The sequence below is a fragment of the Pelophylax lessonae genome (genome assembly GCF_965119305.1).
Source record: "Pelophylax lessonae genome assembly, chromosome: 4".
NCBI classification, from domain to species: Eukaryota; Metazoa; Chordata; class Amphibia; order Anura; family Ranidae; genus Pelophylax; species Pelophylax lessonae.
The window spans coordinates 606,771,703-606,789,768 of NC_138771.1; the positions used below are offsets into that span (position 1 = coordinate 606,771,703).

Below are 18,066 nucleotides of genomic sequence, written 5' to 3' on the forward strand. Positions count from 1 at the left end.
CCCTGCCCTTCTCCATCAGCTTTGGGATCACATTAGCTGAGTGATGGAGAAAAACTGGAAGAAGAGAAACGTTGGAATCTTAGTACCAGTTTGCACCCCTAATGTTGCGTCTCCTATTTTTAAAGGGTGCCTTGACTAAAAATGGAGGATGGGTAAACTGTGCCCCTGTTAACGTATGCCCAGGAAACTATTTGTGTATGCTATATGTAACTGTTCTGATTTATTTAGCCAGAAGTATAATTTTTTTGTTTTTGATCTTTTGTAGGTATAATGCCAGTACAGGTAACTCGGACAGTTCTCAGACCTCAGGAGCCTATATCTTCCGACCAAACCAGTCCGAGCCAGCACCAGTATCCCAGACTGTCCGGAGTTATCTGGTGAAGGTTAGATCTGGTCTTTACAATACTGTCCTGTACGCAACTGATCTAAAAATAAAGCCAGCCATACATGGATCGAAGTTCAGCAGGGATTGGCTGAGATTTAAACCACCTATAGGCAGACTGTACCCACGTTGATCCATGGATTGACTTTAGTACAACCAGCATGTCGTGTGTTTTTTTTTTTTTTTTTTTTTTTTATATATACGATTATTGCTGACCGATATAGCTTCTAGCAATAATGATTGTGTTCTACTGTCCTGTATAGTGGTTGGGGTTTTTTGTTTTTTTTCTTCTTCTTATTGTCACGCTAGCAGAAGAGATCAGGGAGGCGCCATAATAAATGGCACTCAACTGTAATTTGTGGCTGCAGATTAGAGGAAAGTTAGAGGATGAAGGACATCCATTGTTATGGACAGCAATGCTCTTACTTTGTTGATCCTTATTCTGGTCTTTATGAAAACTTCTGTAGGACGACTGTTGTTCCTAACATAATCTCTGTTTACTCTTACGATCCTGCACTGGGAGAAAGACGGGACGGGGAGGGAATCTGCTTCTGTCTTTTCCAGTCACTTTTGTAGATTAATCCCCAAGTTCAAATAGTCTCACTCCTTTTGCAGAATTCCCTGGTGCAGGAGGTGTATCAGAACTTTTCTTCATGGTGCTCGCAGGTGGTCCGTCTGTACTCTGATCAGAACTATTTGGAGCTGGAATGGACGGTGGGACCCATTCCAATAGGGTAAGCTGTTCACTGTATTCCTCCTGAACAATCCTCAGCCTTTATGTAAGCAGTGGGCGGTCTCCTGGGAGGAGTTATGCAAATGTATGATGGGTAGGTGATAGTTTATAGGAGTCGGCGGCGCCACTAGGTAGGCAGTATTTGCATAAAGACTCCCCCTAGAAAATTCCCACTTGTGATAATATGCCTCCATGATGGAAGGAACTAAAATCCAATGGATGAAAGGTGAGTAAAGGACAGTCAGGCTGGGGAGGAGGGGCTAAGATGATGATGAATCACTTCCAGCCAAGAAATGAGATGGCCTGCCCTTAACTTGCTGCTGTTTCTAATGGAAACTGCCATATATTTGACAGTACAGTGAAAATAAAGTAACCAATGGGAACCCTACAGATGGCAGTTTATGGTAGAGGAGATTGCTGGCTGCATAGTTGTACTAGATTGATGCATGTTGCATATTATCACTGTTTTTTGTATTGTTCCATTCAATAAACCTATTAAGTGATTTCAATATTCTTTTCTCATTTCAGGGATGAGAAGGGGAAAGAAGTAATCAGCCGCTTTGACACAAAGTTGAAGACAGGTGGACTATTTTATACAGATGCAAATGGCAGGCAAATCTTACAAAGAAGGTACTCTTTCTCTCCTGTGGTAGGCCAGGCAGCGAGCAGTATAATGTGGTGTAGGCCAGGCAGCGAGCAGTATAATGTGGTGTAGGCCAGGCAGCGAGCAGTATAATGTGGTGTAGGCCAGGCAGCGAGCAGTATAATGTGGTGTAGGCCAGGCAGCGAGCAGTATAATGTGGTGTAGGCCAGGCAGCGAGCAGTATAATGTGGTGTAGGCCAGGCAGCGAGCAGTATAATGTGGTGTAGGCCAGGCAGCGAGCAGTATGATGTGGTGCTGGGCAGGGCAGCAAGCAGTAGAATGTGGGGCGGTGCTGGACAGGGCAGCAAGCAGTAGAATGTGGGGCGGTGCTGGGCAGGGCAGCATGCAGTAGAATATGGGGCGGGGCTGGGCAGGGCAGCATGCAGTAGAATGTGGGGCGGTGCTGGACAGGGCAGCAAGCAGTAGAATGTGGGGCGGTGCTGGGCAGGGCAGCATGCAGTAGAATATGGGGCGGGGCTGGGCAGGGCAGCAAGCAGTAGAATGTGGGGCGGTGCTGGACAGGGCAGCAAGCAGTAGAATGTGGGGCGGTGCTGGGCAGGGCAGCATGCAGTAGAATATGGGGCGGGGCTGGGCAGGGCAGCATGCAGTAGAATGTGGGGTGGTGCTGAGCTGGGCAGCATGCAGTAGAATGTGGGGCTGGGCAGGGCAGGGCAGCATGCAGTAGAATGTGGGGCAGGGCAGCATGCGGTAGAATGTGGGGTGGGGCTGAGCTGGGCAGCATGCAGTAGAATGTGGGGCTGGGCAGGGCAGGGCAGCATGCAGTAGAATGTGGGGCAGGGCAGCATGCAGTAGAATGTGGGGCTGGGCAGGGCAGCATGCAGTAGAATGTGGGGCTGGGCAGGGCAGCATGCGGTAGAATGTGGGGCTGGGCAGGGCAGCATGCGGTAGAATGTGGGGCTGGGCAGGGCAGCATGCGGTAGAATGTGGGGCTGGGCAGCATGCAGTAGAATGTGGGGCAGGGCAGCATGCAGTAGAATGTGGGGCTGGGCAGGGCAGCATGCAGTAGAATGTGGGGCTGGGCAGGGCAGCATGCAGTAGAATGTGGGGCTGGGCAGGGCAGCATGCGGTAGAATGTGGGGCTGGGCAGCATGCAGTAGAATGTGGGGCTGGGCAGGGCAGCATGCAGTAGAATGTGGGGCAGGGCAGCATGCAGTAGGATGTGGTGCAGGGCAGCGCGCAGTAGAGTGTCATAGGACAGAGCTGTATATAGCAGCAGGGAATTGATTAATTCATTTATTGAATGAATTTTATAGATGGTCCAGGCCCACCTGATGGAGCCTGAGGCCAGCATGGGACTGTTTACCCTCCTGTGAGCGGTCCATAGGCAGGATGATGACACCACTGTTAAGCACTGCAGCTTTATAATGTCCTGTGTCACTTACTAAGACCGGTGTACCATCACATTGCTGTCTTCCATAGAGCTGTATACATATTTGTATTTCATTATGAATTCTCCTGCACTGCATAGTTGGTGGATCTGAGAGATTGTACAATCGGATAATAGTGTGTATCATCGTTTTGCTGGACAGTCACTACAGGATGGGTGTTTTTATTGGGTCTACTTAAACCACTAAGCAATCCGTTATCTGTGTTTTAATTACAGGAGAAATTCCCGTGACACATGGGCTTTCCAGCAGACAGAACCAGTGGCCGGGAACTATTACCCAGTAAATAGCCGTATTTTTATTAAGGTGAGTGATGTGTGGAGGTACCCTGAAGGCGTACATATCTGCTTCTCTGTAGGGTGTACACACGGTATGGACAAAAAGGTGGGAAACCATCACATGTTTTGAGCTTGTTTGACAGCCTCTCTAAACCATCGGCATTAATATGGAGTGACAGACATTTTGAGCAGTGACCACATAATATTCGCCATATATTGTATTACCTGTTGCCTGATAAACCTTTTTGGAGCATTTGTGCCATTTAGCTGGCTTTAAAGTGTTTGTCTAATGTGAAAAGTTGTTGGCCAATTTGAGGGTGAAGTAGAGGTACAAAGATAACCTCACCGTCTGCTGTATGGGGGGTGTAAATATTAGGTGAAGGGAAAATCCTCATGTGCTGTATGGTGGATTTCATATCCAGTGAAGAGAAAATTGACAAACCCTATTAAAAGTATTGGGACGCCTGCCTTTTTCACACACGAACTTTAATGGCATCCCAGTCTTCGTCTGTAGGGTTCAATATTGAGTTGGCCCACCCTTTGCAGCTGTAATGGCTTCAACTCTTCTAGGAAGAGTGTCCTATGGGAATGTTTGACCATTCTTCCAGAAGTACATTTGTGAGGTCAGGCACTGATGTTGCACGAGAGCCTGGCTTGCAGTCTCTGCTCGAATTCATCCCGAAGATGTTCTATCAGGTTGAGGTCATGACCCTGTGCAGGCCAGTCAAGTTCCTCCACCCCAAACTTGCTCATCCATGTCTTTATGGACCTTGCTTTGTGCCCTGGTCCAAATCATTTGGTTTAGGGGGGATTATGGCGCAGGGTTTTTTTTTTCTCAGCGGTTGCGCTTGGCACCTTAGTTCCAGTGAAGGGAACTCTTAAGGTGTTAGCATACCAAGACATTTTGGACAATTTCGTGCTCCCAACTTTGTGGGAACAGTTTGATGACCCTTTCCTGTTCCATGCACACCAGTGGAGAACGCAAGGACTGATTTGGACCAGTGCACGAAGCAAGGTCCATAGAGACATGGGTGGAGGAACTTGACTGGCCTGCATAGTCCTAACCTCAACCCAATAGGACACTTTTGGGATGAATTAGAGCAGGGACTGTGAGCCAGGCCTTTTCAGCCAACATCAGTACCTAACCTGTGCTTCTGGAATAATGGTCAAACATTCCAAAAGACACTCCTAAACCTTGTGAACAGCCTTCCCAGAAGAGTTGAAGCTTATTTGGCTGCTAAAGAGTGGGCCAACTCCATATTGAACCCTACGGACTAACACTGGGATGCCATAAAAGTTCACGTGTGTGTAAAGGCAGGTGTCCCAATACTTTTGACAATATAGTGTGTGTACAATGGATATGTATTGGAGAATGACTAACCATGTGCTGTATGGTGGGCACACAAGTCGGATGAAGGGAGACGCACCATGTGCTGTACTGTATAGGAGAAATTAAGAATTTATGCATGATGGGTGAAAGAAGAATCACAATATGATATAGTGTGTATCAGGTGAGTGGGGACTCGCCATATGGTAAACGTGTGTGTGTGTGTGTGTGTGTGTGTGTGTGTGTGTGGGGAGGGTGAATGGAGAATCCCCATGTGCTATATGGTGGGTAAGCATATCTGATGATTATAAAATGATCATGTACTGTATTGGGGGGGGGGGGTGTGCATGTTGGGTGAATATAAACTTCATATGTGCTGTATGGTGTTTATGGTAAAATGCTAAAACACTAACCTACTATTAAAGTCTGGCCCTCTGTTCAGCCTAAATGTGCCAGTGTTGTGGCAAAAATCACAGTAGCGGTAAAGTGGTTTGTCTCTTCCAGGATAAAAATATCCAGCTGACCGTTTTGACCGATCGATCCCAAGGAGGATCCAGCATAGTGGACGGCTCGGTGGAGCTCATGGTGAGTGCTTTTTAAAACACATGAGCTTTAGTACAGTGCTGTAAAAGGGGATGCTGGACTTTGCTTTGTCATTTAAGGCAGTGGTCCTCAACCCTGGCCTACAGGGCCCACTAACAGGCCAGATTTTAGGTATTACCTTGGGGAGATGCGGACTAGAGTACTGCAATCACTGAGCAGCAAATTGTATCACCTGGGATGTATTGAGGACCACTGATTTAAGGGATTGTTGGAAGTATCAGGTCTGTAGCCATAGACCTTTGAGGCTGGCAAGCCATGTATACCTGGGTTCCCCCCCCCCCCTCTCTTCTAACAGAACGTGATTGTTCTTCAGGCAAATATGGGATGTCCCAGTTAATCTTTTGCATACTCCATTGTGCAGATTAAATGTAAAAACCTGCATCTATGTAGGAATGTAAACCTGTGCAGACTCTTCACCTCCAGGGTTCTCCGACACTGATGGAGCAGTTTGACTGTGGTGTGCTTGTTGCCAGGTCCACAGACGTCTCCTCTATGATGACTATCGCGGGGTAGGCGAGCCGCTGATGGAGCCAGGACAGTACGGGGAGGGTCTTGTGGTCCGGGGGAAACACCTGCTGGTACTGGACACCCCAGAGGCCTCTGCTGATGTTCACCGGAAGCTGGCCTTGCAGCAGTACTTGTCACCCCAAATTATCGTTTCCACCGGTCAAGGGGCACCCTACAGAAGACATCAGATGCCAATCAACCAGGTGATTGCAATTAACTTTTACATTTTTTTTTTTTTTTTTTTTCTGAAAATCTTTGAACTATTGAAACTGAATGTTCAATAGGGTTGGGTGTTCCCCCCCCCCCCCCCTACATAGTTACATGTAACTCTGTATATACCATACCTGTCTAGAAGCTGGAAATCGCATGAATCAGGCACTGCTACTATAGTGGTCTTCACTAGCTTCTGGGTCCTGTGCCAAGTGATTGCCCTGCTACATTGTGAACACAGGAGGTCGGCTGCAGGCACCAGCACCATTCAGAGATCAATTTAACTTTTCTCAATTAATGCAAAGCGTTCTCTGATTGGACAAGGTGAGCAGGCAGAGGCAGTGTTGTCATGCATTCCACCTAATCCAATTGGAGAATTCTTTGCATTCACTGAGCGAATGCAAAGCGTTCTGTGAATGGTGCTCAGGCCAAGTGGCCGAACTCCTGTGTTCACAATGCAGCAGGGCAGCCTCTTGGCACAGGATCCATAAGCTAGTGGAGATCACTGGAGTGGTGGTGTCTATTGCAGTGATTTTTTTTTTTTCCCAACTTCTGGAGGGATCCACAGGTATGGTATATGTATACAGACATTTGGCCTGTGTACAGCTCCTTGTTTGACAGAAGCCTGGCTTCAGTCGAATGAGCATGCTGGAAAACCAGCAGCTGATCAGTGTCCATGTCGGAAAATAGCACAGCAGGCAGATCGCTGTACTAACATGGAAAAGTTAGTACAGTTGTGTTTTTTTTTTTTTTTGTTTAGCACAAGCTGGACGAAGTAACTACTGGGGAGATATATATATATATATATATATATATATATATATATATATATATATATATATATATATATATATATATATATATATATATATATATATATATATATATATATATATATATATATATATATATATATATTTCTCCTTTAATTATGTACAATGCTTGTGTAACAAAGTGGACCTTTCCCTCCAAAACAGAAAATGCACAGGCGCATGCAACTCTACATGCTGGGCAGTAAACACTTCACCTATATTATGTATACAGTGGCTATAAAAAGTCTACACACCCCTGTTAAAATGTCAGGTTTTTGTGATGTAAAAAAAAGAGACCAAGATAAATCATTTCATAATTTTTTCTCCTTTGTAATGTGATCTAAAAACTGTACAACTCAGTTGAGCAACAAACTGAAATCTTTTAGGTGGAGGTAAGTAAAAATAAACTAAAATGTGGTTGCATAAGTGTGCACACCCTCAAACGAATACTTTGTTGAGGCGCCTTTTGATTTAACAGCACTCAGACTCGTACCCAAAAAAACTATCAGCATGGCACGTCTTGACTTGGCAATATTTGTCCACACTTTGCAAAAACACTGTCTGATTGTGAGTGCCTCTCCTGTGCACAGCTTTCTTCAGATCACCCCACAGATTTTCAATAGGATTCAGGTCTGGGCTCTGGCTGTGCCTTTCTAAAACTTGAATCTTCTGGTGAAGCCATTTCTTTGTTGCTTTGGATGTACACTTTGGGTTGTTGTCCTACTGAAAGATGAAGCTTCTCTTCATGTTCGGCTTTCTAGCAGAAGTCTGAGGGTTTTGGGCCAATACTGACTGGTATTTGCAACTGTTCATAATTCCCTCTACCTTGATTAAGGCCCCTGTTGTAGCGGAAGGAAAAACAGCCCCAAAGCATAATTCTACTGCCACCACCATGCTTCACTGTGGGTATGGTGTTCTTTTGGTGATGTGCATTTGGTGATGTGCAGTGTTTTTGTGCCAAACCTATCTTTTGGAATTATGGCCAAAAGGTTCAACCTTGGGTTCATCAGAACACAACACATTTTCCCACATGCTTTTGGGAGACTTCAGATGTTTGTTCAAAATTTTAGCTGAGCGTGGATGTTTTTCTTTGTAAGAAAAGGCTTCCAACTTGCCACTCTACCCCATAGCCCAGACAGATGAAGAATATGGGAGATTGTTGTCACATGTACCACACAGCCAGTACTTGTCAGATATTCCAGCAGCTCCTTTAATTTTGCTGTAGGCCTCTTGGCAGCCTCCCTGACCAGTTTTCTTCTCCTTTTTCATCAGTTTGGGAGGTATGTCTAGTTCTTGGTAATGTCACTGTTGTGCCACATTTTCTCCACCTGATGATGGACTGTCTTCACTGTGTTCCATGGTATATCTAATGCCTTGGAAATTCTTTTTGTACCCTTCACCTGACTGATACTTTTTAACAAGATCTCTGATGATTTGGAAGCTCTCTGCAGACCATGCTGTAGGATGCGACTAAAAATGTCAGGAAAGACCTACTAGAACAGCTGAACTTTTTTGGGGGGGTTAATTAGAGTCCCTTTATATGATGGCAGGTGTGTACTGACTCCAGAATTAAGCAATTCAAACTCATGTTAAATAGAACATCCCCCAGTTGACGGTGTGAACACTTATGTTAGTTTATTTTTACACCCCTCCTCTTAAAAGTTTGATTTTCAATTGAGTTGTGCAGTTTATAGGTCACATTAACCACTTGCCGACCGCTCACATGGGCCGTACTGCGGCAAAGTGGTTCGTTATCGTCCAGTGACGTAGACCTACGTCGCTGGACTCCTCCCCTTGTGGGCTGCTCGCGCAGCCGGAGGCTTGCTTTTCAGACACAGCGGGAGTCGGGCCAGGGGAGGAGAGGCAGTGATCGCCGCTCTTCCCCGATCGAGTGAGGAGATCCGCCCGCTTGTGTAAACAAAGCGGGCGGATCTATGTGACAGGCAGGGTCAGATTACAGGATTCAGCATAGCTGAACCGGCGATCTGTCCCTGTGTCACACAGTCCCCTCCCCCCACACACGTCAGTAAGCACCAGGCATACATTAACCCCTTGATCACCAATAAAAGCTAACCCCTTCCCTGCCAGTGTCATTTTTACAGTAACGGTGCATATTTTTAGCACTGATTACTGTAGTAATGTCACTGGTACCCCGAAAAGTGTCAAATGTCAGTTAGGGGTCCGATCTGTCCGCTGCAATGTCTCAGTCCCGCAAAAAAAAAAAAAAAATCGCAGATCACCGCCATTACTAGTTAAAAAAAAAAACTGAATTTTTGTAAAATCCCTTTCTGAGTCCTCCGACAGTCGCCTCCTCTTCATATTCGTCACAATGGGGTTATGACCTTTGCTCCGTAGGAATAGCTAGGCAACAGAATATGTCAATATTAAGGCTTTTAACATATCCCACCCCCAGGGGGTGGTCCCCTCAGTCAATACCCTCCTACTTCCTGTATCCATACCTCAGTTTCAGTGGAATAGCAGTAGAGTATACAACCAAACCCCAAAAGAGGGGCAGGGGCAGCGACTGTCGGAGGACTCAGAGAAAGGAATTTTACAGGTAAAATTTTACAAAAATTCAGTTTTCTCTTACGTCCTCCGACAGTCGCCGCCTCTTCATATTCGTCACAATGGGGACGTCCCAAAGCAGTGCAAACATGAGGGGTGGGAAACGTAGTCGCGCCTAAGGCAACGCCGTCTCCACATCAGAGAAAGTAACCTTACCAAGGGAAGGAAACCAGCTGGGCAGCATGAAAAAAGGGTGCTCAACAGGAGCAACAACCCAGGAAAAAACAAATAACCTAGGGATAAAATCATATCCCAAACAGCCAAGGGCCCAAAACAAGGGACCCTAAGGAACTGCCGCACTAAGAACCTTGCGGCCAAAGGAAGCATCAGCCGATGCCTGAACATCCACCTTGTAGAACTTCGTGAAGGTGTGAACGGACGACCAAGTCGCCGCCTTACACACCTGGGCCACAGAAGCCCGATGATGACAGGCCCAAGACGTACTCAGAGATCTGGTAGAGTGCGCCTTCACAGGCATAAGAGGAACTTTTCCCTTCAAAGCATATGCCTGCTCAATGGTCTGTCTGATCCATTTGGCGATGGTAGAAGCCGATGCCGCCATGCCCTTCCGAGGACCCTCTGGAAGGACAAATAAGGAATCCGACTTGCGAAAAGATTCAGTCGATTTCAGATAAACCCTGATCACCCGAACAACATCCAGGGAGTGCAAATCCACCTCCTTCGGATGCTTGGGTTTTGCGCAGAGCGAAGGTAGGACAATATCCTCATTGAGGTGAAAATCCGAAATCCTCTTCGGAAGAAAAGAAGGGTTAGGTCGCAAGACCACCTTATCCAAGTGAACGACCAGATACGGAGACCTGCAGGACAAAGCAGCCAGCTCCGGTGAGCCGAAGTGATCGCCACCAAAAAAGGCAACCTTCTTGGACAACATGGACAACGAGATCTTTCTGATCTGTTCAAAGGGAGCATGTTTTAACACGGACAGAACAAGATTCAAGTCCCAAGGAGGCAGGGGTTCCCTCCTAGGAGGGACCAGATGTTGCACCCCTTGGACAAAAGTGCTAACCAAGGAGTTAGATGCCACAGGACGTTGAAAAAGAACGGCCAACGCAGACACCTGACCCTTGATCGTAGCCAGCGCCAAACGCTGGTCAACACCCGTTTGAAGGAAGGACAACACCCTAGACACCGAGTACGTGCGAGGGGAATGCCCCCTGGACTCACACCAGGCAAAATAGGCCTTCCAAGTACGGTAATAGACCTTCCCCGAGGAAGACTTCCTCGCGTTGATCAAAGTGTGAATGACCTCAGTGGAGAGACCCATATCCTTCAGGACCTCGGTTTCAACAGCCAGGCCCGTCAAAGCCAGCGACTGTAAAGCAGGATGGAATATCGGTCCTTGAGACAGGAGATCTTCTCGAAGAGGTAGACGCCACGGGGCGTCGACCGCCAGATTCACGAGGTCTGCGTACCAGGACCGGCGAGGCCAGTCCGGTGCCACAAGAATCACCGTGTGCGGTTCGGAGTTCAACCTGCGAAGGAACCTGAACAGCAGTTGAATCGGTGGGAATGCGTACAGCAGTCGGTATTGATGCCACGGAGCTACCAACGCGGCTGACGCGTCTGCCTGAGGATTGCGTGTCCGTGCCACGAACCTTTTCACCTTGTTGTTCAGACGAGACGCAAACAGGTCCACATCTGGAAGACCCCACTTTGCGCACATCTGGAAGACATCCGGGTGAAGTGACCATTCCCCCTGGTCCAGGGTCTGGCGACTCATAATCCGCCTGCCAGTTCTCCACCCCCGGAATGTGAACTGCCGTTATCACCGGGACGTGTGTCTCGGCCCAAGACAGAATGTCGGCCACCTCCCGAGCCGCCTGGGCACTCCTGGTGCCCCCTTGGTGGTTGATGTAGGCCATCGCTGTGGCATTGTCCGTCTGCACCCGAACCGGACGGCCCTGCAGCCTGTCCGTCCAACGTCGAAGGCAGAGATTTATCGCTCGTAGTTCCAGAATGTTGATCGGAAGAGAGGATTCCTCTACCGACCAAGTTCCCTGGGCGGACAGAACGCCCAGAACACCACCCCAGCCCGACAGGCTGGCATCCGTGGTGACCACCGTCCATGAGAGAGGACGAAAAGACATGCCCCCCGACACCGTCGGGGACTGGAGCCATCACAGAAGATCCCTTCTGGTGCGATGACTCAATGAAATCTGGAGTTCCAGAGATTGCGGTCGCCCGTCCCACCTGGACAGGATCTCCGCTTGGAGACCCTGTGTGTGAAACTGGGCGAAGGGAATCGCCTCGAAAGCTGAGACCATCAATCCCAAACAGCGCATGCACGTCCGGATGGACGAGCACTGAACGTCCCTGAGGGACCTGACCTCCTCCTGAAGAGACCTGAGTTTGTCTTCCGGCAGGAAGACCTTCGCCTGGACTGAGTCCAGAATCATCCCCAGGTAGGGAAGACGAACCGACGGGCACAGCGTCGATTTTGGAAAGTTTATCGTCCAACCAAACTCCTGCAGAGTCTGCATTGTGACGGACAGGTCTGACACCAGACCCTAGTTGGTCGCCGACCGAACCAGAATGTCGTCCAGATACCCCAGGACAGAGATGCCCTGGGCTCTCAACAAAGCCAGAACCGGTGCAAGCACCTTGGTGAACACCCGTGGAGCCGAAGCGAGCCCAAAAGGCAGCGCCACGAATTGGTAATGATCCTCCGCAATGGCGAATCGAAGGTACCTCTGGTGACCCTCGAAAATGGGGATGTGAAGATACGCATCCTTCAAGTCGATGGAGGCCATGAATTCCCCCGGAACCAGGGCAGCCACCACCGACCGCAGGGATTCCATGCGGAACTTGCGAACCCGCACAAAGCAGTTCAGAGCCTTAAAGTCCAGAATCGGACGCACCTTGCCCTCCTTCCTGGGCACGGTGAACAGATTGGAAGAGAACCCCCGAAATCTGTCCCGATGAGGCACCGGAACCACTACTCCCTAAGCCCCCAGGTGCAGATCCCGCAAACGCTCCGGAGACAGTTGAAGATTTGAGGGAAAAAATCTGCTCTCCGGCCGAGAGAGAAACTCTATCTTGTAGCCAGATCGAACGATTTCCTGAACCCACCTGTCCCGAACACGGGCCAGCCAGGGTTGAAGAAAACCGAGCAAGCGGCCCCCCACCCCAGAACCGGGTGAGGGCGCCCCTTCAGGCCGCACTGTTGTGGGCAGCGGATCCGGACTGGCCGGACTTCTGCTTACCTGTCCACGGCTTCTTCTGGGAGCCTTGGCCTTTGAAGGGCTTGCCCTTATAGTGCGACCGAAAGGAACCCTGAGAGGGCCGAAAAGAAGCGGTCTTCTTACCAGGAGCCGCCTTAGCCTTGTGGAATTGGGGCAAGAGCGTGCTCTTACCACCTGTGATCCCTTTAATCAGTGTATCCAAGGAATCGCCAAAAAGGCGAGATCCATTATAGGGTAGATTAGCCAAGGTCTTGCGCGAAGACTGGTCCACAGACCAACACTTCAGCCAAATCAGGTGGCGTGACAACACCGCCACACTGTGCACACGTGCAGCCAACGGTACTATATCCAAGTCCGCATCACACAAATACATGACACCCTGATGGATTTGATCCACCATAGCCAATGTCTCTGGAGGGGGCAGAGTCAGCCACCAGGACGCGCCTAAGCACCTGCGTCCAATTTGCGACAGCCTGAGCTGCCATAAGTGAAGCAAAAATAGCTTTGAGCATAGAACCCGTAATAGAATAAGTATGACGGGTAAGACTCCAGCCTCCTGTCCGTGGCATCCCGGAACACCGGCATATCCTCAGCAGGAATCGCAGTGGACTTATTCAAAACCGCTACCGCGTGATCCACCGGAGGTGGCACACACCAACGTTCATCAGTAGCGGGCGTGAAAGGATAACGCAGCTTGAACCTACTTGGCACAGCAAAAGGCTTCCGCAGATTGCGCCACTGTTCACTAACAGCGCGCTGAAAATAATCAGTGCAAGGAAAAACCTGTGAAGATCTGCGTCCCATAGGAGGCTAAAACAGCAGGAGGACATGGCTCATCCTGCAAACGCAGTGTTTGTTTGATAGAAGCAACCAATTCATCCATGAGTGCAAGCTCTTCAGACGAGTCAGGGGGAGAATTATCAACCCCTTCCACCTCAGCCTCCACTTCTGATCCCACAAGATCCAGGGAGGAACGGGACCCCGATAAGGAGACCCCAGCCATAGCAGCCCCATCACCCTCACCCTCGGAATCAGAGGGAACTGAAACTCTGGGCCGTTTAGTGGATTGAGCAGCCACCAGCATTTGCACCTGAGCAGCAAGGTTAGCCACAACAGCAGCCAAATCACCCCCTGGGGGGAAAGCAGCAGCCCCTTGGCCTCCCACCAAGTGAGAGGAAATTTGCTTTCCTGAGAATCCATGCCCCCAAAAAATTTTGCAGGAGAATAAAGGGTAACTGCCCCTTTTTAAAAGCGCGGTCAGCGCAGCCCACTGCACTCACACACCAGCACAAGCCGACCCCCACAGGGAAAAGCACAAACTCAGGCAAGGATTCAGGAGAGAGGATAAAACCTGCAGAGACCACCGCTGCTGCCTCGATCGGTGCGCCCAGGAGAAGAGGAAGTGATGCAATACAGGGCGCTCTATTAAAGCCTATGGAGGGCTACAAGAAAATGGCCGCCTGCAGTGCCAGCATGAGGCCGGAGCGATCGGCGGCGTTTGGCGCCAAACGCCGCTCCCGCCCACAGTGAAACACCAGTACACATGCAGTACAGTAAAAACAATGGTGGACCGCAGCAGCGGTCGCCGCAAGTATGCACAACATGATCCACATCATGCCCCGCAGCACACAGCCTGTCACACAGTAAAAGACAGCACACATTCTGACACAGACAGTGCAGTATAGCCCCCCTCCTTGCATTCCACAGAGTGCAGCCAAGACAGATAGGGAGTCCAACAGTGTGAACAGGGGCAGGGTTACACAGTCCCAGACTGGTCCCCACACAGATACACTTACCTCCTAAATGGCGTGGGAACCCGCACAAGCGATCAAGCCACTGCACATGGGACAGGGAGAGTCGCAGCCAGGACGCAGCAGAACTGCGGAGCGATACCGCAAGGCGTCCAGTGAGGTAGCTACCTCACCATAGCATCCCTGCAGCGAACAGGGATGGGTCGTTCATTGTGCCAGGAAAAATACCTGACCGAACGCTCGATGGCAGGCTGGGAAGCCACTGACCCACAACCTGCGACCAGGGGGGTCAGCCCGAGACCCAGCCCGCACGATCCTCTTCATCAGAACTAACTAATGCTGACAAAAGTAACAGCTAAGTAAAGAGAGAAAAAAAAACTCAAATAAAATCAAAAAAAAGAGAAAAGGCTGAGACAAAATGCCCCAGCATAGAGACATCCAGCTACTCCTGACAAGCTAGACATTGAAACTGAGGTATGGATACAGGAAGTAGGAGGGTATTGACTGAGGGGACCACTCCCTGGGGGTGGGATATGTTAAAAGCCTTAATATTGACATTCTGTTGCCTAGCTACTCCTACGGAGCAAAGGTCATAACCCCATTGTGACGAATATGAAGAGGCGGCGACTGTCTGAGGACGCAAGAGAAATATATATTTCCCGTAGTTAGTAGATGCAATAACTTTTGCACAAAACAATCGAAATACGCTAATTGTGATATGTTTTAAAAATAAAAAAAAAATGTAGCAGAAAACAAATTGACCTAAAATGTTAAATTTTGAAAACATTTATTTTATTGGGGGGGGGGGGGGGGGAGGGAATTTCATATAAAAAAAAAGTGAAAATGTTTTTTCAAACTTGTCGCTTTTTTGTTTATAGCGCAAAAAGTAAAAATCGCACAGGTGATCAAATACCATCAAAAAGCTCTATTTATGGGGGAAAAAAGGACAAAATTTAATTTGAGTACAGCGTCGCACGAACGCGCAATTGTCCATTAAAGTAACGCAGTGCCGAATCGCAAAATATGGCCTGGTCAGGAATGGGATACAATCTTCCGTCATAATGCGGTTTAAAAATACGCTCATTGAGAATTATTTTGTCAGACATGTAGCTAAATACATTTTGGCCTAAATATGACAAAAATTGAATATATTGGATATTTAACTGTCAAAGTAGAAAAATATTTTTCAAAATTGTCGCTTTTTTTTTTTATCGCAAAAAATGAAAAGCGCAGAGGTAATCAAATACCACCAGAAGTGGGTACAGCGTTGCATGACTGCGCAATTGTCAGTTAAAGTCGCACAGTGCCGAATCGCAAAAAGTGGCCTGGACGTAAAGCAGGAAAATCCTCCGGTCTTAAAGTGGTTAAAGGTGGAAAGTTCTGAAATGATTGATCATAGTCTCATTTATTTATTTTTACATTGCAGAAACCTGACATCTTAACATGGGTGTGTAGACTTTTTTTTTTTATTCACTGCATGTGTTTGATATTTAGTGCATTAGGGCCCACTGCTATCCCATTCAGCATTATTCAGGTGCATCTTTGCAGCACACACTCATTCATGTAGAACACGCGTGTCAAACACAAGGCCCACAGGCACAATGCGGCCCCCCAGGTAATTTCATGTGGCCCTCGCACCTCTCCTGCAGCTGAGGCACCCCCCTTGTCTCTGCCCCCATGTTGTCTCAGTCAGCCGCAGAGAGGATGGAACTCCTTTGCCAAATCCTGTGGCAGAAAGGCTTGTCTTTGCCCCCCCCCCCCCCTCCCCTCAGCAGTCTGAGGCAGAAATCCTCCTATAGATCCTGCACCTCTGTGCAGCCATAACACCACCTTGTCTCTGCCTCTCCTGGTCCCCGCATTCAGCAGACTCCGTAAGCTGACTCCAGCCCCCCTCTGGTCTTACTCCAGATCTTGCACTTTTTTCTTCCCAGATCCACACACATTCTTCCTGGCAGTAGCACAAGCTAAGGGGGTGCATTGTGATGTAAGGAAGGGTGGGTGACTCTTGACTTATGATAGTGGGGGGGCTCCTGACATCTAATTTTAAGGGGGGGGGTGCTCTGGACATCTAATCCTAAAGATATAACCGGCCCTTTGGGGGCAAAACAATAATGCTGATGCGGCCCATGATGAAATTGAGTGTGACACCCCTGATGTAGAACATTGTGCCCTTTTAAAAAATGTTCAGTTATGATCAGAATAGTGAAAATGTATGCAAACCCCCCCCCCCCCCAAAAAAAAATTCCTCCTCTGTGGGCCATCCTTCATTTTAGAGAGGGGGGGGGGGAGTTTGCAGGAAACAATGCTGGGGTCAGTGTACCATTTAAAATTAAGTCTGCAGAAAGCCCATAGTCAGACAGGGATGTAAAGACAATAGTATGGGTGGGATTGCTTTATAAAAATAAAATGGTCTAACGTTTTTTTATTACTGCTCAGTTTTCAGCTCTGCGTGCTCCGCTCCCCGACAACCTCCACCTGCTCACCTTCGCCCAGCATGAGCCCAATAAGATTCTGTTACGCCTGGAGCACCCCTTCCAAGGACATGAAAGTGGTAATCACTCCCAGCCCATCACAGTGAATCTCAAGGTGAGACCACATCACTGGCAATTATTTCAGCTTAAATCTTTTCCTTTTTTTTTTTTTTTTTTTTTTTTTTTTTTTTTTTTTTTTTTTTGCTACTTTAACCAACCCATCCAATTCCTTTTAACACATGACTCCCAATTTCAGGAGCTCTTCTCTTCCCTGTCACTGTCTGACTTTAAAGAAACAACACTGGCTGCCATCCTGCCAAAGGAGAAGATGAAGCGCATGCAATGGAAAACCAAGAAAGGTGAGCGGCTGCTAAAGACAGGAAGTAAAGTAAATATAACATTTTTAAAGGGCCTGTCTGTGATCACAGATTCAGTCAGACTGGCCCAGGATTGGTTTGTACAGCATCTTATCAACTGAATACCTCCCATCTGGTCAGCAGCAAGCAGTGTCTGCAAACCAGAGACTAGAATCCATCTCTACTCTTAGTAAAAGCAGCACACATGGTAAACTGGTGAGAATCCGTAGATTCTTGCCAGTGGTACTATACAATAAGCTTCCAACTTCAGCTTGTTCAATTAAGCTTTGGCAATAACATCTAGAAGCTGATTGGTTTCTGCTGCACCAGATTTTGCAAGCTCGAGTTTTAGTAAATTACATAGTTAGTGAGGTTGAAAAAAGACCTCAGTCCATCCAGTTCAACCTATGATGTGTGTGTGTTTGCTGTTAACCGTACATTGTATACCCCTGTATGTTGTGGTCTTTAAGGTGTCCATCTAATAGTTTTTTGAAACTATCGATGCTCCCTGCTGATACGACTGCTTGTGGAAGAGAATTCCACATCCTTACCGCTCTTACAGTGAAGAACCCCCTACGCATTTTAAGGTTAAACCGCCTTTCCTCTAGTTTTAGTGAGTGGCCACGTGTCTTGTTGTATTTCCTTACTCTGAATAGTTTGTTCTTTATGCTAGCCCCCCAGTATGTAACTGCACACAAACTGGCTGCATCCAGAGGCGGGGATTAATACGCAGTAAACTACCCGCACCCATAGCCTTATTTTTGGTAATGGCGTCTTAATTCATGTTTTCAGTCTGCATTGTCCAGTTTGCCTGTTATA

At 48.0% G+C, this 18,066-nt stretch overlaps 1 protein-coding gene across 1 annotated transcript in view; it reads left to right on the forward strand.

The window, feature by feature from the left end:
- MAN2B1 (mannosidase alpha class 2B member 1) overlaps positions 1 to 18,066 on the forward strand; it is a gene marked incomplete at its 3' end in the record, with an annotated part of 70,408 nt that overhangs the window by 51,381 nt on the left and 961 nt on the right. The window contains exons 16-23 of the mRNA XM_082257196.1: positions 266 to 383; positions 998 to 1,116; positions 1,644 to 1,745; positions 3,383 to 3,470; positions 5,274 to 5,354; positions 5,846 to 6,082; positions 16,857 to 17,006; positions 17,148 to 17,250. Of these exons, the coding sequence (XP_082113322.1) occupies positions 266 to 383; positions 998 to 1,116; positions 1,644 to 1,745; positions 3,383 to 3,470; positions 5,274 to 5,354; positions 5,846 to 6,082; positions 16,857 to 17,006; positions 17,148 to 17,250 (998 nt within the window). The remainder of the gene's footprint in view (positions 1 to 265; positions 384 to 997; positions 1,117 to 1,643; positions 1,746 to 3,382; positions 3,471 to 5,273; positions 5,355 to 5,845; positions 6,083 to 16,856; positions 17,007 to 17,147; positions 17,251 to 18,066) is intronic.